This window comes from Notamacropus eugenii, chromosome 1 (genome assembly GCF_028372415.1).
Source record: "Notamacropus eugenii isolate mMacEug1 chromosome 1, mMacEug1.pri_v2, whole genome shotgun sequence".
Taxonomy (NCBI): Eukaryota; Metazoa; Chordata; class Mammalia; order Diprotodontia; family Macropodidae; genus Notamacropus; species Notamacropus eugenii.
In genome coordinates, this window is record NC_092872.1 from 379,859,799 (window position 1) to 379,886,293 (window position 26,495).

The 26,495-nt window shown below is 42.2% G+C and overlaps 1 protein-coding gene across 2 annotated transcripts in view; it reads right to left on the reverse strand.

The window, feature by feature from the left end:
• Positions 1 to 26,495, reverse strand: part of FAT2 (FAT atypical cadherin 2) — a 108,730-nt gene that overhangs the window by 29,229 nt on the left and 53,006 nt on the right. For both annotated transcript variants that reach the window (XM_072630769.1, XM_072630770.1), the window contains 7 exons: positions 22,389 to 22,667; positions 17,084 to 17,294; positions 10,908 to 14,963; positions 8,853 to 9,049; positions 5,009 to 5,162; positions 1,733 to 1,966; positions 172 to 555 (listed from right to left, as the gene is read on the reverse strand). In XM_072630769.1, coding sequence (XP_072486870.1) covers positions 172 to 555; positions 1,733 to 1,966; positions 5,009 to 5,162; positions 8,853 to 9,049; positions 10,908 to 14,963; positions 17,084 to 17,294; positions 22,389 to 22,667 — 5,515 coding nt within the window. The remainder of the gene's footprint in view (positions 1 to 171; positions 556 to 1,732; positions 1,967 to 5,008; positions 5,163 to 8,852; positions 9,050 to 10,907; positions 14,964 to 17,083; positions 17,295 to 22,388; positions 22,668 to 26,495) is intronic.

The following is a 26,495-nucleotide window of genomic DNA, read 5'->3' on the forward strand; positions in this document are numbered from 1 at the left end:
GGAAGAAAATGAGGAATCAGGTTGACCAAGGTCCCATCCTGAGTTAGAGGCAGAACCCAGGCTGGAAACAAAGTCTCTTGATTCTCACTGTTCTGTCCCTGCCACAGAAATTGAGCCCCAATGGGACAAGTCTCCAAGTCTCTACAAAGTGCTCCCATTCCATATTCTTACCTGTATGGTAGTCCAGCCGGAATTTTTCTCGCTCATTCCCACTGACAATCTGGTAACCTGTCTTCTCAGCACCTTCACGGGTGAGCGGGCCCAACCGGAGGACCTCAGTGCCCAGGCGGGCATCTTCAGGGACCTGTACACTGTGCTCGGTGCTCAAGAACACAGGCAGGTAGTCAGCCAGGTCCACCACAGACACTGTGACTGTGCCTAGTGTGGACAGTGGGGTTGGAGTCCCCTGATCTGAAGCCCTAACTGTCAATTCTAGGACCTCCTGTTGCCTTGCCCGCAGTGGCTTCTCCAGGCGGATCACCCCTGTGGTGGCCTCTATGGAAAAGTGACCATCCGCTGAGCCCACTAGGGAATAGGACACCTGGGCATTAACACCTGTTGGGAGGGAAATGATATTTACATCAAACACCTAGGCTTGGCTTTCAAGGCCCTCTGTGAAAAAAAACATATCGTCTCAGATCTGGGGAATGGAGGAGATTCTTACTTATGTAGTGACTGTATGAATGACAGGACCTTAGAGTAGAAAGTGACCTCAAAGGTCATCTGGATAAACTACTGTTTGAACCATAAATTCCCTCTAAAAGATCCTCAATAAGTGATTGCTGAGGCTCTACTTTAACACTTCCAGTATTGGGGAACTCACTATACCTTGAGAGACAACCCACTTCACTTCTGAACAGTGAGAATTGTTAGGAGGTTTTTCCTTACATTGAGCCAAGAAATCTTTCATTTCTTAGCTTTCACCCAGTGACCCTATTTCTACTCAGAGGGGCTGGAACAGAATGAGCTTAATCCCCTTCTGGAATGAAAACTTTTTAAATACCCCCAAGAGTTATACAGAAGATATGTGTCCAAGGCAGGATCTGAACTCAGGTTTTCCTGACTCAGAGGGTAGCTCTCTGTCCCACACTGTCTTTCTGGTAGAGGCACTTGTTTAGTTATTTTAGCCATGTCTGACTCTTCATGAATCCATTTGGGATTTTTTTGGCAAAGATACTGGAGTGATTTGCCATTTTTTTCTCTAGCTCATTTTACAGATGAGGAAACTGAGGCAAACAGGGTTTTACCCCTGCACTCTGATAATCCATGCCCTCTTCCAAAACCTAATTCTTACCTCCTCTGGGAAGCCTTCCTAGACCAATCCTACTTACTTCCTCTATCATTCCTTTACTCTGCTGCCCATTAACAATACGTCCTCATGTTGTTTTCCACTTATGGGAAAGTTGTTAAGGCAATGTATGTGTGCACCTGTAAACGTGTCTCCTCAAATATACCGTAAGCCTCTGGGACTTCTATTTTGCCTAGCACAGTGCTAAGTACCACAACTTCTGGCTTTTCTCTTAACTGTCCAGAGCCTTAATAATCCAATTAGTTCCACAGCTATCACTGCTTCCTTTGAATAAGGGATAACCCTGTCCATGTTGTATATAAGTTGTCTAAATGTGGGCCTTTGGTTGTTCTCAATGGTTGAGACATTGAGACATTGGGACACTCTATCCAAAAGAAGTGCTTCCCCATCCCCATCCCCACCCCCAGCCCTATTTAAACTTACCTTCATCTGGATCCCGGGCAAAAACAACAGCTACAGGTGTCTTCACAGTTGTGTTATCAAAGACGGCCACAGAGCAATGGTTGGGGAAGAACCTGGGTGCATTGTCATTCACATCCTCTACCCGGATGGTCACATCTGCTTGACACGACCGCCCCCCTCCATCTGTGGCCTTGGTTACCAGGTGGTACACATCCTTCTCCTCACGGTCCAGAGGCATTAGGGTGGTCAGCTCCCCTAGCAGGCAAAATTAGAATTGGTGAGCTTTCCCAGTGGTCAACAGAGCTTATGCCACAAAAATCTAGGAAAGGAGAGGAAGTGATAACCAGTCCTATTGGTCAGTCTTTGTTCAGGGTGGGACTGGCTGAAAGCTCAAGGACCTTGCCTTTTGGGGAATGGGCATGGATAGTTTTGAGGACAGTATTCTCCCCATACTCACTCTGCTGGCCCACCTTGAAGCACTATGTAAAGGTCAGCTATCATCAACATTATTACACCAATAACTATAATAAAAGTGACACAAGATAAGTATATGAGGTACGCAAGCATGAACTGTTGCCTCAGTTTTCTCATCCATAAGCGAAGATGAGAAAATAGGAACTCAGTGCGTAGAATGATACTAATTTTTTAGTTTTTGGACATGACCAATTCAAGAATTAATTTTACTTCTCTCCCTCTCTTTTTCCATACATGCATACATACATATATAAATACATACACACATGTATGTATTTATATATTTATGAAGGTTTGTTTCCTTTTTTTTGAAAAGTGGGGATGAGAGGGAGATAAAATTTTGTTATTGAAGAAAACCAAATTAAATTTTGAAAAATTTAAAAAATAAAAGTTATTAAGCTCCAACTGAGGAAATAGCAGCCAAGCAAGGGTAGCTGATTTAGTATAACTAGCAAGCCCACGTGTTTGTTGCGGGAGAAGGGAAAAGGGGAAGAATCATGGTAGGAGACTGCAATTCCTGCAGCACCATTTTCTTCCTGTCCTGATGACAGAATGTTAGAGCTGGTAAGGAGCTTGGAGGCCACCTAGTGCGCAGAATGAGAGATTTGGAGCTAGGAAGGACCCCAGCAGTCATTGAAACCAAACACCTCATCTTCAGATGAGGAAACTGAGACGCAAGAACTTAAGTAACTTGTGCAGGGCCACACAGCTAGCAACTGACTGAGTTGAACTCAAGTCTTCCTGGCTCTAGGCTCAGCACTCTACTCATTACATTCCCCTCATTTTACAGATGAGGAAATTGAGGTACAAAAAGGTAATCTAGCTTGTCTGAGGTTATAAAGCTAGGAATTGGCAAACCCAAGACCAGTATTCTGTCCGCTATCTCACACCTTAAGAACCTGCAATCACTCCCTATTGCCTCCTGGATTATCATAAAATCAAACAACTCTAGAATATCAGGGCCAAAAAGTAATTTAAAATATCTAATCCAATTCCTTTGTTTTACATTGGAGGAAACTGAGGCCAAAGGGGGCAAATGATTCATCCCAAGGCACACAGTGAGTTACTGATAACACCTCTCCATGTTCTAGTTGATCTTCATGCTCATTTTAAATACTACTGTTTCCATGGAGGCTTACCTTACTGTTCCAGCCTGCATTTACCTGTGCCTCCACTGAATTCTGTTGCCTCAGTTTGCTCATTTGCAAAATGAGCTGGAGAAGGAAATGGCAAACCACTCCAATGTCCTTGCCAAGAAAATCCCAAATGGGGTCATGAAAAGTCAGACGTGATGGAAAAAACTGAACAACAAAATCACTGACTCTTACTGCATATAAAATCCATCCCAGTGTTGTCTTTGTACTGTCTTGTACTGTTAGATAGCTTGGTGGTGCAGTGGGTAGAGTGATAAGCCTGAATTAAAATCTAGCCCCAGACACTTACTAGCTCTGTGACCTTAGGCAAGTCACTTCACCTCTGCTCAGCCTCCTCAACTGTGAAAGTGGGGATAATAAGAGCACAGGATTGTTGTGAGAATCAATGACATATTTGTAAACTGTGTTTAGCACAGTGCCTGGAACGTAGTAGATGCTATATAAATGCTAGTTGTTTATTATTATTATCATTATTAATCATTAACACATTCTTTTTTCATTCATATTTCTCATAGTCCCACTTCAACAAATAGTTATTAAGGACCTACTGTATGATTCTGCATTGTTTTAGTTGCTAGGGTTAGGCTGGGGGTAGAGAACCAAAGTTCAGATAAGACATGGTCCCTGACCTCAAGGACCTCATAGTCTAGCTACAGAATAAAAGGTAATGCAGACAAATGTACAATGCACAAATCTTACAGTACTATAGAAATATCAGATATAATTATCCTTATTATTATCATTATATTTACATCAATGGACGGAGTTTCTATAGTAGTATCTCCCTATGATAATAACTATAGATCTGGACAAATATATATGTATATTTTTACAAATATTTATAAGGAAAAATAGCATGTGATAAATGTATATGGATGGCAGCAAGGTGGCAATGGATAGAGTGCTAGAATTGAAGTCAAGAAGATCTAGGTTTGAATCTGTGCTCAGATATTAATTAGTTGTGTAATCCTAGGGAAGTCACTTAATCACTCTCAGTCTTATTTAACTCCATCTGTAAAATGGGTGAGGGGGAATCATAGCACCTGTCTCACAGGGCTGTTGCAGGGATCAAATGAGATAATATATGAAAAATGCTTTGCCAGCTTTAAAGTGCCATATAAATGTTAGCTATTCTCTATACAGGAAGAATCAAAAAAAGGTCATAACTGACTGGGGCAATGGTAAGTGGGGGGTGAGGGGTACTCACATAGAACAGCTAACATCTGAGCTGAGCTTTAGAAGGATGGATAGGATATCAAGAGATTAGGTGAAAGAGGGAGGGTCAGACATAGATATTCTAGGTATAAGGTCTAGTGTTAATATAAGTACAAAAGTAAGAAAATGAAGGGAATTTATAGAAAAATAATAGATTGGTTTGTTGGGGATATCGATATATGGAATTTGTGAGATAAGGCTAGAAAGATAGGGTGGTGACAGATATGGAGGGCCTTGAGTGCCGAGCAAAAGACTGAACTTTACTTGGTAGACAGCAGGAAACCACTGAGCAGAGGGGTATCAAGATCAAATCTGGGCATATATCTAGGCCTCAACTACTCGAAGGCAGTGAATCTGTCTTGCCCTCCCTTTCTATTTTCCATGCAATGCTGAAAATGGCATGTATTCAATAAACATTGGTTCAGATCCCTTCCCTTTAACACAGAGATCGCACCTGTATAAGGATCCAGCTTGAACTCATCAGCACCAGGACCATGAAGAGAATATGTGACCTGGGCATTGACACCAGTATCCAGATCTGTCGCAGTAACTTGCAAAATAAAGTGTCCTGGGAGCATGTCTTCTGGAACTTTGCTAGAGTAGAGAATCTGAAATAGAGAAAAAGAAAGAGGAAGAGATGGAGGAAAGAAGAGAGAGAGAAAATAAGAGAGAAAACAAGGAAGGAGGAGAGGAAAAAGAGGAGAGAGAAAAGAATTTGTAAAAGGAGAATAGAGAAAGGAAATAAGGAAAGAGAAGGAAAGAAAATGAGAAGAAAGAGAAAAAGGAAAGGAGAAAAATGGAAGAGGAGACAGAAGAAAAAAGAGAGATGAGAGATAAAAGAGAAGGGGAGAGAGAAGAAAAGAGAGAAGAGAGAATGGAAGGAAACAAGACAAAGATAGAAAAAGAGAGAGAAAGATGAAAGATGCAGACAAGAAGGAAGAGGAAAAATAGAGAACAAGGACCAAATCAGAGAACAGAGAAGGTAGAGAGAAAGAGAGAAGGAAGGATAGAAGGAGATAGAAAGGCATTCATTACTGGCCTGGCCAACATGTAAGGATGAACACATGACAGAATGCTCTGTCCAAGCGTGGGAGAAACATCCTCCAACCTACCCCATAAAAGGCCCTTTGAGAGTTGGGGAGAAGAGAGGGGAATATAGTCAGTACCTATAAGGTAGAGATGGAGATGATATTGGGCTATACCTCATGGGAGTGGGGACAAAGAAATTCCGAACCAAACAACACCCTTTCTGCTGGTCTTTCCACTTTGAAGCTGATCTCTCCCCCCACTCATCCTTACTACCTCAGAACCTGAGCTGCTCAGGTCTACTGCTTTCTCCAAGTCTGGTCCTCAGCAGTGCTAATATGGCAAAGCCAAACACTTAGCTGGTTGGCCCTGAGTTCACACTCAGTGAACACTAGGAATTGGCACTGCCCAGAGAGATGCAGGTGACATCAGTACGGGATGAGGGCCAAACTTGGACAGGACCCAATTTTCTCTTGGACATCAGCTGCTGGCACAAATAGCCTGCCAGCCAGGCTCCTCTCCCATCTGGTAGGCATTGGGTGGGCACAAGGTGGACTCCACCACTGTCTCCACATGCCCTGTGGTTGGCAACTCCACACCCAGGTAGGCTAGAAGTAGAGGCTGCTCATCAACAATAACTCAATAAATGAATCAACAAGTCCACGGGGCCTCCTTTCCCAAAAGGAAGGTTGGATGTCTTCCCTAGGTTCCATTCCCTTCCACCCAAAACATACAGTCTTTGTTTTTCCCAGGGATGGCTGATTGGTAGCCTTGTAATCCCCCCACCCTCCAATCAAAAACACCCATATTTGGGAAGGAGGGCAGGAGAGGGAGGAGGAGATGTACTCAAGGCAAGGCAAAGGTGGAGGACTCATTTAACATGAGTTTGAAAGTTCAGGTTGAGGAGTAAGGAATTCTGAGAGGTGCAACATAGATAAATGGTTTGACCAGTAGAAAGTTGGATAGGGCCTGGGCTAGCACATAGGAATTTCTCACTTCCCCTCTACCCCTGCTCCCATCTCTCAAGTACCCTGCTCAGTTCCCAGGTATGTGCCAGACTGAGTCTGGTTGAGGAACAAGGAAGTAGCTTCAGATAGTTGATTCATGGGCAAAGGAGGCAATAGATAAGGCCACAACTGATCAGCAAATGGGTGACTGGGGAGAGACTCCAATGGGTACAAAAGGCCAAGAGCACAAGAACTTAAGATGCCACATTAGATCAGGTAAGAACAAGAAGCAATAGAAGGCAGTAAGTGAGAACTAGGCTCTAAGGAGGAATGCCTAGCTGGTTGTTTTGTCCTTCCTTTCTATCCCTCCCCTCTCTACCTCTCCTTTCCTTCCTGTCCCACTCCTCTTCCCTCCTTGTCTCTTTCCCCTCTCCTTGGTCCCCATTCTCCTTTCTTCCCATCCTATTCTCTTGCCTCTCTCTCCTTTCTCTCCTCTAGTTTTACTCTCTTTCTCCCCCTCCTTTCCTTTCCTCTCTAATCTCATCTTTTCTCCTCTTCATTCCCTTCTTATCTTATTCTCTCTTCTGCCCTCTCTTGTCTTCCTTCCTCTCCATTACTCTCACAATGTTCATTATAACCACAAAACCTTTAATTTGGAAGGGCCCTCAGAGGCATGTAATCCAACAGGAACCTGAAAGGAATCTTCCCTATAGGATTGCTTTCAAGTGATCATCCAGAAGAACAACTCACTTCTTTTGAACCAGCAGTTCTCAAAGTGTGGTCTTTGAACCACTGGGGCCCTCCAACACTCTTTCAAGAAGTTCAAGAAGTCAAAACTATTTCCATAATAATACTAAGGCATTATTTGCTTATTAAAATACTCTTCATACTTTTCGAATGTTCATCATATATTTCATATATTTCAACTATAACATATCACAACAGATTCAATATAGAAGCAGATATGAACTGTCTTTCATAAAGTCAAATATTAAAGATATGTAAAAATATGCTAACAATGCCATGGCCCTTATTAAATTTTTTGGTTCATGAGAAATAGAATTATTTTTCACTAAAATATTATTTATGTTAACACAGTAGGTTTATTGTTTAAGTGAATTAATAAATATTTTAAATTATCAGTTTCATTTTCTAATACAATAAATATCAAGATATAATTTGCATAAGCAAAAACTCTTTGGGGCCTTCAATAATTTTTAAGAGTGTAATGAGGGACAGTTAGGTGGCACAGTTAGGATAGAACACAGACCCTGGAATCAGGAGGACCTGAGTTCAAATCTAGCCTCACACACTAACCAATTGTGTAATCTTGAACAAGTCACTTAACCCTAATTTCCCCCCCAAAAAAGAGTGTAATGGGTTCCTGAAACCAAAAAGCTAGAAGCACTGCTCTGGACAAAGTCACAAGAGGGCAAGTTCTTCCTAGTTCTAGGTAACTCCCGCCAGACAGTCCTAGTTCTGCTTTATAAGGCCAAGCAGAATGATTCTGATTTCCCAAAATACTTGAAGAATGCTATCAGGTCTCCCCTTATACCTAATGCCAAGTCTTCTCTCCTCCAGGGTATTCCCAGTTCCCTTTTTTTATAGCTTGGTGCCCGTTCCTCTCACCATTTTGGTGTCCAAGTCTTTAATCACCTTGGTCACCATTTCTAGACCCATTTCAATTTATCAGTTTCCTTCCTAAAATGTGGTACCAGAGCTAAACACACAACCAAACAACAACAACAGTCAGAGCTAACTAAACGCAAGACTTCAGATATGGCCAGGATGGAGGGCAGAAGGATGACTTGTTCTGGACAAATCTTTTTTTTTTTTTAAATTAAGTCTACTGTGTTAACATTTTGGCTTCTGCGTCATTCTGTTTGGGCTTTCAGTTTTGTAGCATGCCCACAATTTTTCCGCATGAATTCTTATCTGTCTATGCTTTCCCCATCTTGCAGTGATTTGAATATAGTTGATTTTTAAAACCAAAATGAGGACTTTAAATGTCCCTTTATTAAATTTCATCTTTTTAAATCTGACCCATCATTTTAAGCTGTCAAGATCTTTTTGGAACAGATTATATATCCAGCATGTTAGCCAGCCTTCATGTCACCTGCAAATCTAATAAGTATGACATATCAGGCTTCATCCAAGTCATTGATAAAAATGAAAAATAGAACAGAGTCTGCACTCCACTAGATACCACCTCTTCCCTACTCCTACTCCCCTTTCTCCTCATTTGTCTTTATTTCCCCATCCTTTCCCATTTCTCCTTACCCTTCCTCTGCCCATCTCTTCTTCCTTCCTTCTGAAGATTCTCACCTGTGTGCACTGAGGGCTGTTGTCATTGATATCTAGGACAAACACCTCCACAGGGGTGGAGGCCTGGAACTTGCCATCAGATGCTGTCACCTTGAGCAAATACTTGGCAATGTGTTCCCGGTCCAGAGCCTTCTTGGTAGAGATCTTCCACTCATCCCCAGTTCGGCTAATGCCAAACTGGCCCAGCGGATCTCCCTCTGGAGAGATAAGACAGGATCTCATGAGCCAGACAGTAATGCTTGGTGGGGGAGGAGGGGAAAGAGAGGAAGACTATGAAGGTAGCCAATAGCCCAGTGCCATTTTTAGGGTTGTGTCAGTGTGCCTAAACTTCTACTATTAGAGTTTCATTCATTTGGGTCTAAAAGTCTTTTCCAGTTTCAAGAGTTTCTGTTCAAGACTAAGGAAAAAAAGGAATCATTCATCTAACTACCCTGAATATCCAAAATGATCTGTGTGGAACAGTGGAAAGAACATTGACTGAAATCAGAACCCAAATTGATTGAGTTCAAATACCACCTACAAAGCTTACTATGTGACTTTGGGCAAATAGACGTCTGTGAACCTCAGTTTCCTCATCTTTAAAATAAGAGGATTGGACTATATGGCATCTGAGGTCTCTGAGCATTAGATCTATATGTCCTGGGAATTTTCTCTCAGTTATCATGTAGACACCCAGATCAAATTATAATAAAGTGACAAGGATATCTGTCAGGTTAATTTTCATCAGTTTATATACTGTACCTTGTTACTGTGACAAACAGATTCCTACTTAATGGGAGGTCTCAAAAGAAGGTCAAGTTCCCAAGTAGGGTCCTTTCCCCTTCTGAAGACAGACATTTCTGCCCTGTCCTGGGTCTAATCAGTGAAATGGATTTGAAAGATGGGAATTCCAAGGCAGACAGAGGGCTGTACCATGTCAGGTTAATGGAGACAGGAGCAAAGTAACCCCAACTCATAGGTCTAGAGAGAGCCAAACTGATCTGAAAGTTTCCTGAGCACTGAATGTGCCCCTTCCTTCAAAGTCTATGTAATGGTGGAAAGAGGTAGAAGACTAAGGAGAATATCTTCAGGTCATGTTTAGTAATCAGGCTCAATGCTGGGAGAGTATCTCCCACTGCTAGGTAGACTGGAGTTGCACATTGGGAGAAACATTTCCTCAATGGAACATTAAGATGGGGGGGATGCAAGAGGGAATGGAAAGGTATTTTAACCAAGACAGCATGGTGCAGTGGTGTAGAAAAGCCATGATCTAGAATACAGGAGAACCCAGTTTGAGTTGGGATCACTAATTCATGGTGTGATCTTAGGTGAATCACTTCCCCTTTCTGGATCTCAGTTTCTTTACATCAAGAGTGGGAATAATAATGTTCCTTTTGACTAACATGAGTGTTATAAGAATAAATGAGACCATGAATTAAAAAAAGCTATATAAATCATGCAACACAAGATTCCACTGTTAGAGAGTCATGTTAATTAAGCATCTACTATGTGACTAGCCTTGTGCTAGACTAAGGGATACTAAAGAAGATATGGTTCCTGTCCTCATGGAGCTTACCTTCCAGCTAAAAAGACTTGTTATGAGAAGATTCTGGCTAGGAGATCACACACCATCAGGTATAGATAGAAAGGTCTCTAGGAATTTAGAAATAAAAAGAACCGAGGTAGGGCAGGCAGGAGAGGAGAAGGACAAATTAGGGAGTGAAGGTGAGTGAAGGGTAGAAGAAAGAGTATTTCAAGCAGGAGAACCATGGGAAAAACAGCAATGACCATGGGGGTGAAGGGGATACTGTGTATATAGGATCTGTCCTAACTAGAAGGAATCTAAGTACTATCATTTCTGATCACTGATTAGATCCTCAATTATAAACCTGTGAAGCGTCCAGGGCAGATATCATTGTCCAATTTATAGGGGAAGAAATTGAGGCTCAAATACCTTGCCCACCAAAGTCCCATTATGAAGTGATAGTAACAGCAGGACTAGCCCACAGGTCACTCCTAACCCAGGGCTCTCTGCACCACACTGCTCTATATCAAAGCCAGGCCTGATGACCTTACCTGTTATGTAACAGGTGACCTGTCTGTTTTGCTCTGAAATGTCTGCATCCAGGGTCCTTAGGGTAACCACGTGTTCTCCTGGGTCACCATTCTCAACCACTGACCCTCTGTAGACCTCAGAGGCAAACTGAGGGGCATTGTCATTCTCATCTGTGATGGTGACTTCCACCAAGGCTTTGGAAGACAGCTGAATGGTCCGGCCATGATCTGAGGCCACCACATAAAATCTATAGGTCTCTTGCACTTCACAGTCTAGTTCCCGGAGTGTGGTGATCCAGCCATTCTCACTGTTGATGGCAAAGAGTTCAGCAGCAGTATTTCCCTGTTCAATAGCCAGGCTATATGTTACCTCTCCATTAACACCTGTGTCCTGGTCATTGGCAGTAACTTGAATGACTGTGGTTCCCACTGGCATGTTCTCTGTGAGGAAGGCCTTGTATGGATCAGCTTCAAAGACAGGCTTATTATCATTGACATCTTTCACTTGGATATTGACAGAAGCCAAGGTGATTAAACCAGTATCCTTGTGGGAACAATTAGCCATCACATCAATCTGGTACCATTTTGTTGTCTCATAATCAATAGGTTTCCTCACCTTCAGAGCCCCTGTTTCCTGATCCAAGGAGAAGACACCATCTTTATTACTTTCAGGGGTTGTACCTTTCACTAGACTGTAGATGATAGGATCTTCAGCAACTGCTTTAACTAGCCCAACCTCAGACCCTTCAGGAAGATCTTCAGATACTGAGAAAGTATATGAAGGCTCAGAAAATTTGGGCAAAGTTACTTCATTAGGGACCACTTGAAGTCTTACTGGGATAAGAGAGTCCCAGTGAGGAGGTCCACCATCTTGGGCTTTGATTTTAAAGTTAAACGCCTGGTTTTCCAAACCAACCAAGCTCTCTTTGACCTTGACTACACCAGTGGCTGAATTGACCTCAATAACTTCCTCAGCCAAGTCCTCCATTGAGTCTACTGAGTAGGTTACATCTGCATTAGCACCTTCATCTGCATCATATGCCAGCACCTGAATGACTGGGGATCCCTTGCTGACATTGGACTGGATGGACACAGTATAATTGGAGGCCTTGAACTGTGGTGGATTATCATTTTCATCTGTGAGGATGGTCTTCACAGAGCAGAAAGCCACTTTGCCCCCACCATCCCGGGCCATGACCTTAATGGGCATGAGTTTTTCTGTGGGATTTTCTCGATCCAGTTTCTGAAGGGTAGTTATCTGACCTCTGGAGTTGATAGAGAACTTTTCACTAGCCAGTTTGTTGATAATGGTATAATCTATGGTGCCATAGGGCCCATCATCTGGGTCAACAGCCAATAGCTCAATCACCTTAGTTCCTATCTCAGCGTTTTCTGCTAATTCAACCTCATAGATGTGCTGACGAAACTCTGGGCTGTACTTGTTGGCGTTTGTGGTATTGATATACACTGGTACAGCAGTCCTGAATACACCATCTGAAGCAGCTACCCTTAGGCGGTAAGCAGGATCTAGGTGTCTTCTGCAGAAGTTAAACATGGAAATAATTCCAGATGTGCGATTGATGATAAAGTGCCGGTCCTCATTGCCTGATAGGATCAGATATTCCAATCGGGTAGTGTCCCCACTGTCAGGGTCCAGAGCCTGAACTTTAATCACCAGGTGTCCACAGGTGGCCAGCTCACTTATATTGGCCTCATATTGAGATTGCCTGAAAGCAGGTGGGTTGTCATTGACATCTGATACGTTGACAATGACAAGGGTTTCTGCACTGAGTGGGGGTACTCCATTATCCACAGCTCTGACCTTCACATGGAATTGTTGCTGGGTTTCATAATCCAGCTCCTGAGCTGTAGACATCTCCCCTGTGCTTTTATCAATCTGGAAGAATGAGGAATCCTCAGAGTCATCCTCCATGATCCAGTATGAGACATCCTTGTTTCGACCAGAGTCCCGGTCAGAAGCCAATAGTTGGATCACAGGTGTCTGAGCAGGCAAGCCCTCTGAGACCAAAGCAGTGTAGACCAACTGGGAGAAAACAGGAGGGTTATCATTGATGTCTTCCACCTGGACTTCCACTGTAGCTTCAGAGAATGACCCCAGAGCTGTATCAGTGGCTCTAACAGTAAATACATGCTTGGTCTGGGATTCATAGTCCAATGGACCTGTCACAGTCAGCACACCAGTCTTGAAGTCAGCAGTAAATAGCGTTAACGACTCTTCTTCCATGATGTTATAGATCAGCCGTAGGCCCTCTGGACTCCGAGCCTGGGTGTGAAGGATGGGAGTATACAGTGCAATGTTCTCAGGTACTTGGACTTTATAATGAAGACTCTGGAAGAGTGGGTTGGATTTATTCCTCACTGTGACAAGCACATTTTCCTCAGCCTGTAGGGGTGGGTTACCTCCATCCCGAGCAATGACTCTCAGGGTATATTTATTTAAGGCTCGATAATCAAAAGGTTTCTTGAGTGAAATGTCTCCAAGATAGGGATCAATCCAGAAATACACATAATCTTCTGCAAATGCATATGTGATGGCACCATTGGCTCCCAGATCCAGGTCTGTGGCAGACACTTGGAAAAGGACATCCCCTGGTTCTGTACCATCTTGAATGGCTGTATAATATGGTAAATGCTTGAACTCAGGGGGATTGTCATTGACATCTTCGATGGAGACCTTAACTGTGGCTTGAGCCACCCTTGGGGGGTGTCGATCATCCCTCACTTCCACAGCCACTTCATAAGTATCCTGCTGCTCACGGTCAAATGCTACATCCCTTGTCTGAAGCACACCCACCGACTGGATCATTTGGAACATGTCTGTTCCATTCAAGACAGAATAAGAGAGGGTATCATTTAGCTGACTGCCCTGAACACCCAGAATGATCAAAGCCTGTGTGTCCCACGAGTTCTCTTTCGCAGTTACTGTATAGACATCATGGTCAAATTTTAAGGTGGTAATAGGAGCTTTGGTCAGGTTAATTTTCACCACTGAGGTATCATGGTGTAAACCATCAAAAGCCTTCACAGTGAGGTCACAAGAATGACCAAGAAGAGCTACATTCACCACAGAGATGAGACCAGTGACTGGGTGAATGACCACAGCATCATTGGCATTTCCAGCAATGATGCTATAAGTCACCTCTGAGTCAGCATCACTAGCCTGTACTTGAAGGAGCCTCATCCCTGGATGGACTGGTGACAAGATTTTCACCTCATATATATCCTTTGAAAATACTGGAGGAGAATCATTCACATCTTTAACATGGATTGTGACCCTGGCAGGCTTGGAGGCAAATAAGATGGGATTTCCTTGGTCGTGGACATGGATGCTGAAGCTGAAAGAGGGAATAGTCTCATAATCCATATCCATCACAGTGGTGAGGGTCCCCATGCTGGGATCGATTTTGAAAAACTTTAAGGCTTCCCGCTCGAGAATCTCATAGACCAACAAGGCATTGGCATCTGTGTCTGCGTCAGTTGCACGAACCACAAGAGGGTGATTATATTCACCCAAAACCATACTGTGGATTGGAGCAGCTTCGCTGATATGGCCTACAAAAGAAGAATTTGTGAAAACGGGAGCATTGTCATTCTCATCAATTATGTACACCAGCACCATGACATCGGCAAAGGCCCCCGCCATGTTGCTGCCACGGATTTTTAGCTGGTAAGAGGAGACTTTTTCATGGTCCAGATTCTTCTGCGTAGAAATAAGGCCAGAATAGGAGTTTATGGAAAACACACCATCTTTGTTTCCCTCTCTCATCTCATAGGTGACTTCAGAGGTACTCATAGCCGAGACTAAGAGGAGAGGAGAGCCAACAGCTACAGATTCAGGGATCTCTGCAAAATACTCAGCCATGGAGAAGATGGGGGCACTGTGGTCAGAAGGGTGAATATGAATTGTCACTGTGGCTGTGTCATGCAGTGGGGGCGACCCTTGGTCTTCAGCCTTCACTGTTAGCATGTATTGGTCCTGAGGCATCAGGTCAAGTTTTCGAGTCACTGTGATGATTCCCAGGTGGGGATCAATGCTGAAGAAACTTTCGCTGTTCCCTGAAATAAAAGATAAAATCACATGAAATCTGTTGTGCCCTCATAAGGCAACTTGGACTTCTCTTTACAGAGGATGCCATAAGTAAACTACCCACTAAAGCATTCCCAGGTCCAATCAATATTCTGAGTCTTTCCAAGCTCCTTAAGTCCATGTCACAAGACTCTCATCCCCCCAAAATGTCCTACACTCGGCTGCCTCCATGCCTTTGATTAAAACTGTTCCTGATTCCTAGAATGCCTTCCTTCCTCTTCCTACCATCTCTGACTAAGGACAATTAATCTTTCTATCAGGGCCCAAATCAAGAGAGATACCCTTCAGGATGTCTTTCATACTTCTTGTACACATTTATCATATTCCAATTTGTACTGAATTCATCTATGAACACTTTTCTATCTACCTACTGGACTGGGACCCTAAGATACCTAAGTATCTTAGGTATTCAAACCAATAGTGTAATTTAATTTGACATACATTTGCTAAGTACCTATTATGTACTGAGTACTGTGACTCAGTGAGGCCACTAGGTGGTATAGTAGATAAAGCACTGGGTCTGAAGTCAGGAAGACATGAGTTCAAATCTGGCCTTAGGTACTTCCTAGCTGTGTGACCTTGGGCAAGTCACTTAACCCAGTTTCCTCACCTGTAAAATGGAGATAATAACAGCACTTGCCTCTCAAGGTTGCTGGGAGGATCAAATGAAGCACTTCTAAAGCATTTTAGCACCATGCCTGGCATGTGGTGGGCATTATGTAAATGCTTGTTTCCTCCCCACCATCTTTCCCTATGCTTGGTGCTAGGAGAAATACAAAGCATAGTAGAAAGACAGGACACAAACCTAGATAACCATCATGCACACATGTGACAGTGTCTGCCAGAAGCAGGACAGGACGTGATAAGGGCATCTGGGAGGTAAAAAAGTAAAGTACTATGTGAAGTCCAAGGAGAAAAGGTTGCTAAAGGATGAGGAAGTACTCTGAGCATGGGTAGGAAAGGCAGAGAATGGGAAGGGCCAGAACACGTCCACAGATAGAGTCACTGCCTTTGGCTCGAGGGCAGAATAAATGGAGAAAAGAAATATGAAGTCATGCTGGAAATGTCAAGGGTCATCTAACTGGAGGGTCTTGAATGCCAACATAAGGAATCCGACCTTTACTTCTAGCACCCACAGTACCTGGCATAATTCCATGTTAATAGTAAGTATGGAATTAACTAATTAATATTGAAAAACCAAGGCTAACATGAATCTTTGCAGCAAAGGAAGAAAATTTATGAGTGTGAAAATCATAACAATATGGACATTTCAAAGGGATTAAGCATTTATGTAGCACCTACTACATGCCAGGCAGCGTGCTAAATGCTTTACAAATATTATCATTGAATCCTCACAACAACCCTGAGAGGTAGGGGCTGTTGTTATTGTCACTTTATAGTTGAAGTTAAGTGACTTTTAAGCCCAGGATCACATAGCTGGGAAGTGTCCAAAGCCAGATTTGAATGCAGGTCTTCCTGAATCCAGGCCCAGTGCTCTATCTACTGCACCATCCTGCTGCCTCGGTGGTTCTACCTTTGGAAGAACACCAATGCATATACATGTTTGTGTATATGTGAGCCTGTTTTATACCTACGTTTCAAATACTTCAAGAATCTGTGATTTTGTGACTGTCAGTGTGGTATTCTCTTTTCATCAAGGTAACGCATAATTCTTTGGAACTTATTTTTATTGATCCCTCAGACAACTGATACAGTGTCTGTCAGCAGGCCCCTACTCATGGTCCATCCCACTTGACACCTACCAGGACTTGTGTTCCCCAGGAACAGTCTTTAAGAGCTCAAGGTCACCTGCAATGCCCACTTATATGTATGTAAGCCTGGGCCTATCTTAACCAGAATTTGTGATTTTATTGGTGTAAGTATTAATTCAAGTCCATATGAGTACCAAAGACTGCCTTGGTATTGTAATTTGCTATTGGCTCAGAAATTTATTGACAGGTTCAATTTTGGTTCTACTAACTGTGATTCCCTTTCGCTCAAGATAATTTTAGACTAAGATTCTGAAGCAAGTACTTGGCTGCTTATCCAGCAATCCATGTACCCATAAACCTCTCATTAAGCTACTCACCTGCCTGGAGAGAATATTGAACTTGGCCATTAACTCCTCGGTCAACATCCAGGGCTCTGACTTGTAACAGCTCTGTGCCCAGGGTGGCTGTTTTGGAAGTAGTTGTCTCATAGTGGAGCTGGGTGAAGCTAGGTGGGTGGAGATTACAAGCTTCTATTTGGATAGTCACCCATACAAAATTTCTCTTGATGGGTATTTCCTGATCCCGAACCTAGAAGGCCAAAGAAGGAGGATCAGATTAATAGCAGGTAGCATGGGGAAAACCTCTTTCTGCTGGGCCACAAGAAAAGGAAGCAGGGAAATTAAAAAGGTCTTTCCTCTGAAAAGATATAAATAGATACCTGAAAGTATATATTACCAGACAGAGGGAGAGATCAAAGGCTGGATAGAAAGAGCTTGTGATGCAAGCTGTCTTAAGGAGTTCTTGAGGTAGCAGTGAACAAATCTTAGAGACACTCTAAGTCAGAAAGTACATAGTGAATTAGAGCTATTACAACTTGGTAAAAACTTGGATTAAATTAAGGAGTGATTGATAAGAGTGAAAGGTTAGTGACAAAAACTTATTTGTACCTAGGCTTTTTTTTATTTCTTTAAAACTTACATTAATCATTGTACTATACTACCCTGTTCATATGATTTCTCTGCTTAGAAATCTTCAATGGTTCACCACTGACTAACTGCCTTTTCTTTAATGTTCAACACCCACCATAAAATCTCTCTTTCTAGGCTTACTTCCATATTTTGTTCACTTTCATATATGCCATAGTCCAATCGAGCTGTAGTATTTACCATCCCTGTCTTTCAGTCATTTCAGTCATGTCTAATTCTTCATGACCCTTTTTAGGCTTATCTTGGCAAAGATATTTTGGAATGGTTTGCCATTTCCTTCTTTTTATGGAAGAAGAAACCAAGGCAAACAGAGTTAAGTGACTTGCCCAGGGTCACACAGCTAGTAAGTGTCTGAGGATAGATTTGAACTCAAGTCTTCCTGACCACAGGCCTAAAGCTCTGGCCACATTTACCATGCCTCTCTCTTCTCATATTGCCTTGTTCTATCTCTGTGCCCTTCTTCATGCTATCTTCTATACCTGGGGAGGGAAGGGGAGTGAAGAGACAGATTTTTCTCTCCTTGTCTTATTCTCTATATTCTATTATTTGTCTATTTGGACAAATATAATATTTTATTTTAAATTATTTATCTATTTGCACAAATATAATATCTACTATTGTTCTATCGGATAAGATTTAATTGTCCAGTATTCCAGCTCTGACATTGTATGTGTCTATGTTAGAGAAGAAAAGAGGGACCAATCAGAACCATTTGTATTTGACTTTGAACTGCAGTCAGAGGTAGTCTGACTTGTGGTTAAAAGACAGGTCTTGCTTTCTTCACCCAACACAGCTTGGCACTGTAAGTATTGAATGCTTTGAGGGAGAAGGGAGCTGTGTCTGCGATTACATAGGAACTTCTGTTGGGGACTGACACAGTTCAGGCTTTGGGAGTTTGAGAGTGGGGAAGAAGGGCGTGGGGGTATACAGATAGACTGCTGCCTAGCAGAAATCCTGGTTTTCCATATGTTTTTTCCCCTATGTCTCTATATGGTTCTCTAAGTTGGCTCACAAGTTTCATTCTTGCTATTTCTTTCTCTCAAAGAGATGAAAAATAAAAGTATTTCAAACTCGAAGAGACTTTGCAGGAACTCTAGTTCCATCTCCTAATTTTACAGAATGAAATGAAGCCCCAGGTTGGAAGTTGGGAAGGAGGGTAGGCAAGGATGGGAACATACCCATGATTCAAGCCCATATCTTTCAACTCAGACTGAATGATGTTTTTTACTACATACTGATGCTTCAAGGCTTAGAAGGTACAGAATGAGGATTGTGACAGATCTAAGCCCCATCTGGCATATGTCGAATGTCTCTGATGATAAAAGTTCTTGTTATTGTTCAGTTGTGCCCACCTCTTTTAATAATCCCATTTGGGGTTTTCTTGGCAAAGATCCTGGAGTGGTTTGCCATTTTCTACTCCAGTTCATTTCACAAATGAGGAAACTGAGGCAAAACAGAGGTAAGTGATTTGCCCAGGGTCACATAGCTAGTAAGTGTCTGAAGTCAGATTTGAATTTAGGAAGATGAGTCTTCCTGATTCCAGACCCAGCACTCTATCCATTGTGCCACCTAACTGCTTCATACTAGAGGAGACCCAGCCAAACAAATTATCAGCCATGGGGGGATTTCTGAAGCTGGAGAACATCACTGGAAGCTTAAGGTACAGACGCAGTTGCCACTACTGCCTAAACAATCTGGTTCCTAGAGGTAAAAATGCTAAAACTATTGAAACTTTTGTAAAAAAGAACTTAGGCATATCAGAAAGAAAACGGTCAAAAGGCAATCATCATTTGGCCTGCTAGATTGTTAGGCATCTATTTTTTAGTCATCATAGCTTATATGCAGAAGCATAGTTCTACAATGCTGAAGCTGGATTTGGGGTCACTTACAGACAAGAAATGATGACATGAGGTAACTCCTAGGGTAAGGGATACCTCAAAGTCAGTTTCCATTGGAAATACTGAGAAGACCCTTGATGCAGAAACATAAGGGCATGTATTGATCTAGTAGCGTTTTTTTCTCCTCTTTCCCAGGTCCCTTATCTCATGTATAGACCACAACGTCCCCAGCCTGTCCCCTAGAGGACAGGAACAGATATGAAACATGACATAATACAGCAGTTTTCAGTGTGTGGTGTGGGGACACCTAAGGGTCCCCAGGATCCTTTCAATGGGTCCATAAGGTCAAAACTATTTTCATAATACTAAGGCATTTTAATGTCTAATATTGTAAATATTGATAGATATAGCCTACATAAACAAAAGCTGGTTGGAGAGTCCTCAATAGTCTTACAGAATGTAAAGGGATCCTGAAATAAAAAAAGTTTGAGAGTCATTGATGTAATGGAAAAAGTACTGACTTTGGAGTTGAAATCAAGTTCTGCTACTAACTATTTGAACTTGGGCAAATTACTACCCTTCTCTGGGCCTCAGTGTCTTCATTTGTAAAATGAGGGGATGGATCCAGATGACTTCTAAGGTCCCTCTTGGGCAGCTAGATGGCTCAATCAATACAGTACCGAGCCTGGAGTCAGAAGGGCCTGAATTCAAACCCAGTCTCTGATACTTACTAGCTGTGTGACCCTGGGCAAGTTACTTAACCTCTGTTTGCCTTAATCTACTGAAGAAGGAAATGCAAACCATTCCAGCATCTTTGCCAAGAAAATTCCATGGATAATACTGGCATCATATGGTCCATGAAGAGTTGGACATGACTGAACAACAAAGATTCTAGTTCTAAATCCTATGAGACCTATGAGAAAGCCTCTCCTCATTCAAGACTCAATGCAGGTGACATGTCTTCCCCTTACTGGATTGTAAGTTCCCTGAAGGCAGGATCTATTCCTTATTTAAAACAGTACCATATACCCTTCATCAATGGTAACTGAATTTTTGTTATTTTTATAAATGTGGTAATTAATGATTGCTACAGAAGGAGTAGGGTGCAGCAGATAAGAGAGCCAGCCTCGGATCCAAGGGAAGCTGAATATAAGTTGCACTGCTGACACATTCTGCTGTGTGAATCTGGGCAAGGTTTAACCTCTCCAGCTACTCCCAGTGAAACCACATGTGTAGTCACCCTCCTTCTCCTCTCCCTATGCTCAGTAGTTTTAATAGTTCTATTGTTATATAAAAAGCTGTCAACATGCTGACTACAACAATATAAAATACAAAGGAGAGAGACAGAGAGAGACAGAGAGGGAGAAAGAGAGAGAGAGAGAGAGAGAGAGAGAGAGAGAGAGAGAGACTAACTGCAAAACTTTTCAGTTACACAGATGGGAAAAGGACCAGAAGGGCAAACAAATTGTTACTAACATTGTTTTGATAAAAGTTATTATATTAATATTTTCCCAAGTAAAATGGAAAAAGTTTAGTTTTTAATATTTTACTTGAAAATTAACTCCATTTTATGTTTGCTTATCTCTATCAATAGAGAATATTGATGAGTTTAAAAATTAAATTAAATTTTAAAAGTTTAAACATAAGTTTTTTTTTAATTTATAAAGTAGAAATGTTCTGTGATATTTGTTTATATCTGTCCACCTTGTGGTGACATGTCCAAATTGCAATTATGGTGATTTGGAGAAAACAGTGGAAAATGTGTCCTTGCACACATTAATCTATGCGATAACAGCAAACATCATAACATCCTAGAATCCCTGGAGTCTTTTTTCTCTCCTCTTCAGATGGGACATTCCTGGTGGGGCTAAGGCTGAGTCTGTTTCACTTGACATAAACTATAATAATAGCTAGTGTAGTGGATAGAGCACCAGCCCTGGAGTCAGGAGGAGCTGAGTTCAAATCCAGCCTCAGACACTTACTAGCTGTGTGACTGTGGGCAAGTCACTTAACTCTAATTGCCTCCAAAATAAATAATAGCTCACATTTATATAGCACATTAAAGTTTGCAAAGCAAACAATACAAAACAATACAAATATTAACTCATTTGAGTCTCCCAACAACCCCAGAAGGTAGATATTATCATTATCTCTAATTTACAGATAAGGAAACTGAGGTTAAATGGCAGGCGGAGGTTAAATGACTTGTCCAGGGTCACACAGCCAGTAAGTATCTGAATCTGGATTTGAACTCAGATCTTGTCTCCTATTCTGCCACCTAGCTGTATAAGAATAAACTTTTGTAGATGGTAAGATCTCCCTACTTTACAAGGAGGCTTATGTTCTGGTCTATAAAGGAAGTCTTCAGCTTCATCAGTAAGCTGTTACTTTATGAAAATTAAATTCCAAGACCCACTGCCTTGAACGGAGCTTGGATTAGTGCTCCTGGCTCAAATGTTCCAGGTTCTACTATTCACCTGAAAGTCAGGATGATACAGAAAGAACAGTGAACTGCCGGACAGAAGACCCAGGCCTCCACCCTCGCTCCACCACTAAGTCATCATTTTACTTCTCTGTGCCTCAGTTTCCTCATTACTAAAATGAGGAAAATTGTACCTATTCTTCCACCCTCATAGAGGTGGCATAAGGATTAATATGAGGAGATAACAGATGTGAAAATACTTTGTAAAGGATAAAGTAGTTTAGCGAAATAATGGATAGTTATATTGTTATTACAGTTATTCCTGTTATCAAGAAACAGATCATTCAGGAAGCAGCAGCTCCTTCAAGGCTCCATGAAGTTGTACTTTCAAATAACCACGTCCTTAAATGTATGCCCACTTTCCCAGAGGACTCACCATAACAGTCAGGACGTGGCGGCTAAGCCCTGAACTCAGCTCCAGTTTTCCCACAGTCACCAGAGAGCCACTGCTTGGATCAAGCTGGAAAAGCTTGGTACTGCGGGTGTCCACACTTCCCTGGATTGTGTAGACAAGGCTCTTGCCTTTGTCTTGGTCTGTGGCCTGGACTCGGAGGAGCTCTAACCCAGGGGGAGTGTCTTGGGGTACCTTCACTTCATACTGAGCTTCCAGGAACTGGGGTCGATGTTGGTTGATGCTGATCAGGTGTATAAAGACCTGGGAAATTTGAGGTGGGAGAAGAAATAGCAAATACTCATTAAAGAATCTTAGGAGCCCAAAGTGATTTTACACAGTTTCCAGCCCAACCAACCTCCAAACCAATGTAGGAATCTCCCTGCGGCATTCCTGGCAGGTTGGCCATCTCAACTCTGTCTGAAGACCTCCAAAGGTGGGTGTCTCACTACCTATCATGGGAGTCCATTTCACTGTTCGGTGACTCTCTTATAAAGGGCTTCTTTAAATTGAATTGAAAACTGCCTCCTAGCAATGTGGATCCATTGGTCATACTTTTGCCCATTAGAGCCATGCAAGATAAGCCAAGTTCCTCATGAGTTAGAGACCTACAATATCCGTCTTGGTGATCTGATCATGGTTCCTCCAACAGTCACCATCTATATTGATGATATTAGAGTTCACTCATCTAGAAGCAAGCAGTTGAACTAGATAACCCCTAGAGGATGCCTATTCAACTGGGGAATCCATCATTAGCCACATTCTTCCCTACACTGACACTCCCCATGCTCCCACCAGTCTCATCCTGGAAATTTCCAGCTGTGGCTGGATTTGTTAGAGCTGTGGATTCTAGCCTGATGAGTCACTCCCACAATCCTATCCTGGAGTGGAGCAGAAACTCTGCCCACAAATAGGTGGGAAAGTGTGGCCTGAGCTATGGTTGGAAGAGGGGCAAGGTGAACCAGATGCCCTGCCCCTAAGTTGTCCAGTGCCATCCATTGTTTCTGTTTCCATTTGCCTTCCCAATGGCACCACTTCCTCTCTCCCAATCAAACCCTATTCTCAGAAAACTTCTTATGAAATCGTAGAATCTCAGAGAAGGAAAAAATGTCAGAGATCAGCAAATTCAATCCCTGCTTGAGCAGGAATCTTCTTTAGAATATGAATGTTTCTAGTTATTAGAAAAATTGTCTTCATCTTGAACAGAATTCTGCATCTGTATTGTCCACCCTTTCCTCCGAGTTTTGGTCCATACTGCTGAGCAAAATAAGGCTAATCCAGTGGTGGGGAACCTGTAGGCTCAAAGCCACATATGGATGGCCCTCTAGGTCCTCAAATGCGTCCCTTTGACTGGATCCAAACTTCACAGAACAAATCCCCTTAATACATAATTATTCTGTAAAATCTGGACTCAATCAAAAGGCCACATGCAAGGAATTAGAAGGTTACATGTGGCCTTGAGGCTGCAGGTTTCCCCACCGCTGAGCTAATCCTTCTTCCATATAACAACGTTGGAATACCTGAAGACAGCCATCACGTTCCCCATACATCTCTTCACCTTCCTAAACATTCTCAGGTTCTTTAGTGGATCTTCTAGAATATGGTATCCAGTCCTCTCACTATCCTGGTCACATTCCTCTGGATATGCCTCCATTTTGTCAGAGTTTTTCATAAAATATGTCACTCAGGACTAAGCATACTGCATTATAAATATGGTCTGGCCAGACTACTATGTTCCTTTTTTGTGCACACCATGCCTATATTAATGCTGCCTATTAATTGATTTTTTTGGCTGCCATGTGACATTGTTGACTCAAATTTAATTAATAATAATAGCTAACATTTATATAGAACTTACTATGTTCCAAGCACCATGCACTTTGCAATTCCTGTCTCATTTGATCCTCACAACAACCTGTAGGTGTTGTGATTGTCCCTATTTCCCTACCGATGAGGAAACTGAAGTAAGCAGAGGTTAAGTGACTTGCCCAGGGTCACACAACTAATAAGTGTCTGAGGCCAGATTTGAACCCATCTTCCTGGCTCCAGACCCAGCATTCTATATACTGTGTCACCTAGCTGCCCAAGACTTGATTTTTTTTTTATCTCCTACATCTCCTATCTTCTCTCATCTCCTATCCACTACTCATCCAGTAGATATTTTGAGTCCAGATAAGGGCATTACATTTGTCCCTATTACATTCCATCTTACCACATTTGATCTATCACTTTGAACTGTTCATTTGATCTCTTGGGATGCTACATCTATTATCCAATGTGCTAGCTATCATTCCCAGGTTCGTGTACACAATCCGGAATCTAATTAGCATGCCACCTTTGTTTTTATCTGAATCATTGATGAAAATGCTTGAGAGCAACGTGGTCAAAGACAGATCCAGGGCAAGTGACCTAACTTCTGCCAGCCTCATTTTCTTCAACTGTAAAATGAGGATAATAGCACCTACATTGCAGAGTTGTTGTGAGGATCAAATGAGATAATGTTCAGAAGAGACACTTGGAACATAGTCTGTGCTATACAAATGATTATTCCCTTTCCTTGGGACACACCCTTAGAGACCTCCCTCTGACATGATACATTTACACTCAGGTGTAAATGACTCAGAATCCCTTCATGTGTGAACAGCCTACCCAGAGAAATGAGTGCTTTAATAGGGAACAAAGCCTTCCTTCCCCCCAAAAGAAAGAATATCAAGTTGTAATAATAATATTACATTAATGCTTATCTAGCTCATTGACACCTGCAGAGTGCTTTACAAATGTTCTTTCCTTCTGTCCTCACAGCAGTCCTGGGAGATAGGTGCTCCATTTAAAGATGAAGAAACTGAAGCAGACTGAAATGAAATGACTTACCCAGAGTCACACAACTAAGTGTCTCAGGTCAAATTTGAACTCAGGTCTTTCCGACACCAGGCACAGTGCTTGATCGCTGCACCACCTAACTGCCTCTAAGGTTATGTCTCTAAGAAACTTTGGTAGAATTTTATGGATCAGTGGCAGGTCAATAGGGACAATATTTTATGGGATATAGGAGTATTCCCTTGTACCTCTTCAGATCATGGGGCCCAGCTGGCCTATCTTTAGGGTGAGTCCTAATGGTCAGGAAGTTAATGTGATCTCAGGTTACATGGCCAGAAGCATGGTCTCTAGAATAAGGGAGTTAATCCCCACTGTACTCTGCCCTGCCCACTACACCTCAAATTCTTTGTTCAGTTGTTGGTACCATATTTTAGGAGATGTATTTTGTAAGCTGTAGAATGCTCATAGCAGGGGTGAACAAGGGGCCTGGAGGCTCAGGCACAGGCCGATAACCCATGAAGGAAATAGAACTATTTAGCCTGAAAAGGAAAAGGTTGATGAGAAACATGGTTAATGTCTTCCCTTCTCTACAAGGCTATATTTAAGGATTTTAGAGTTAGAGCTAGAAGGGTCACTGAGTCCAACCCCTTTGTTTTAGAGTTGTTTTTACAACTGTGGCTGAGCCAGGAACCCAAATCCAGGTCTACTGGCACCACTCTTTCTGCTACACTATGCACCTCTCATGCAGCCTTAGACTTATCTTATTCAGCCCTGGAGGATAGAACTAGAAATACTAGATGAAAGTAGAGGCAAAGAAGATTTACATTTCCTATGAAAACAAAAATGAAATCAAACATCCCAACAACTGGTCCTGAGGTAGAATTGGCTGACTCAGGAAAAAAGAAACTTCCCATCTCTAGAGGTCTTCAAATAGAAGCTGGTGACCATATGCCAGGGATTTTGTAAAGAGGGTTCCTGCCCAAGTGTGGTTTGGGCTAGATGAACTAGCTTGGGTCATAGGTGGCTGGTACCACAGTGGATAGAATGCTAGACCTGGAGTCAGGAAGACCTGAGTTCAAATCTGAAGTCAGACACTTACTGGCTGTGTGACTCTGAGTAAATCATTTAACTTCTGTTTGCCTCAGTTTCCTCATCTATAAATTGGAGATAATAATAGCACCTACCTCCCAGAGTTGTTATGAAGATGAAATGAGATAATATTTGTAAAGCACTTAATATAATGCCTGGTTCATAGTAAGTAGGTACTATATAAAA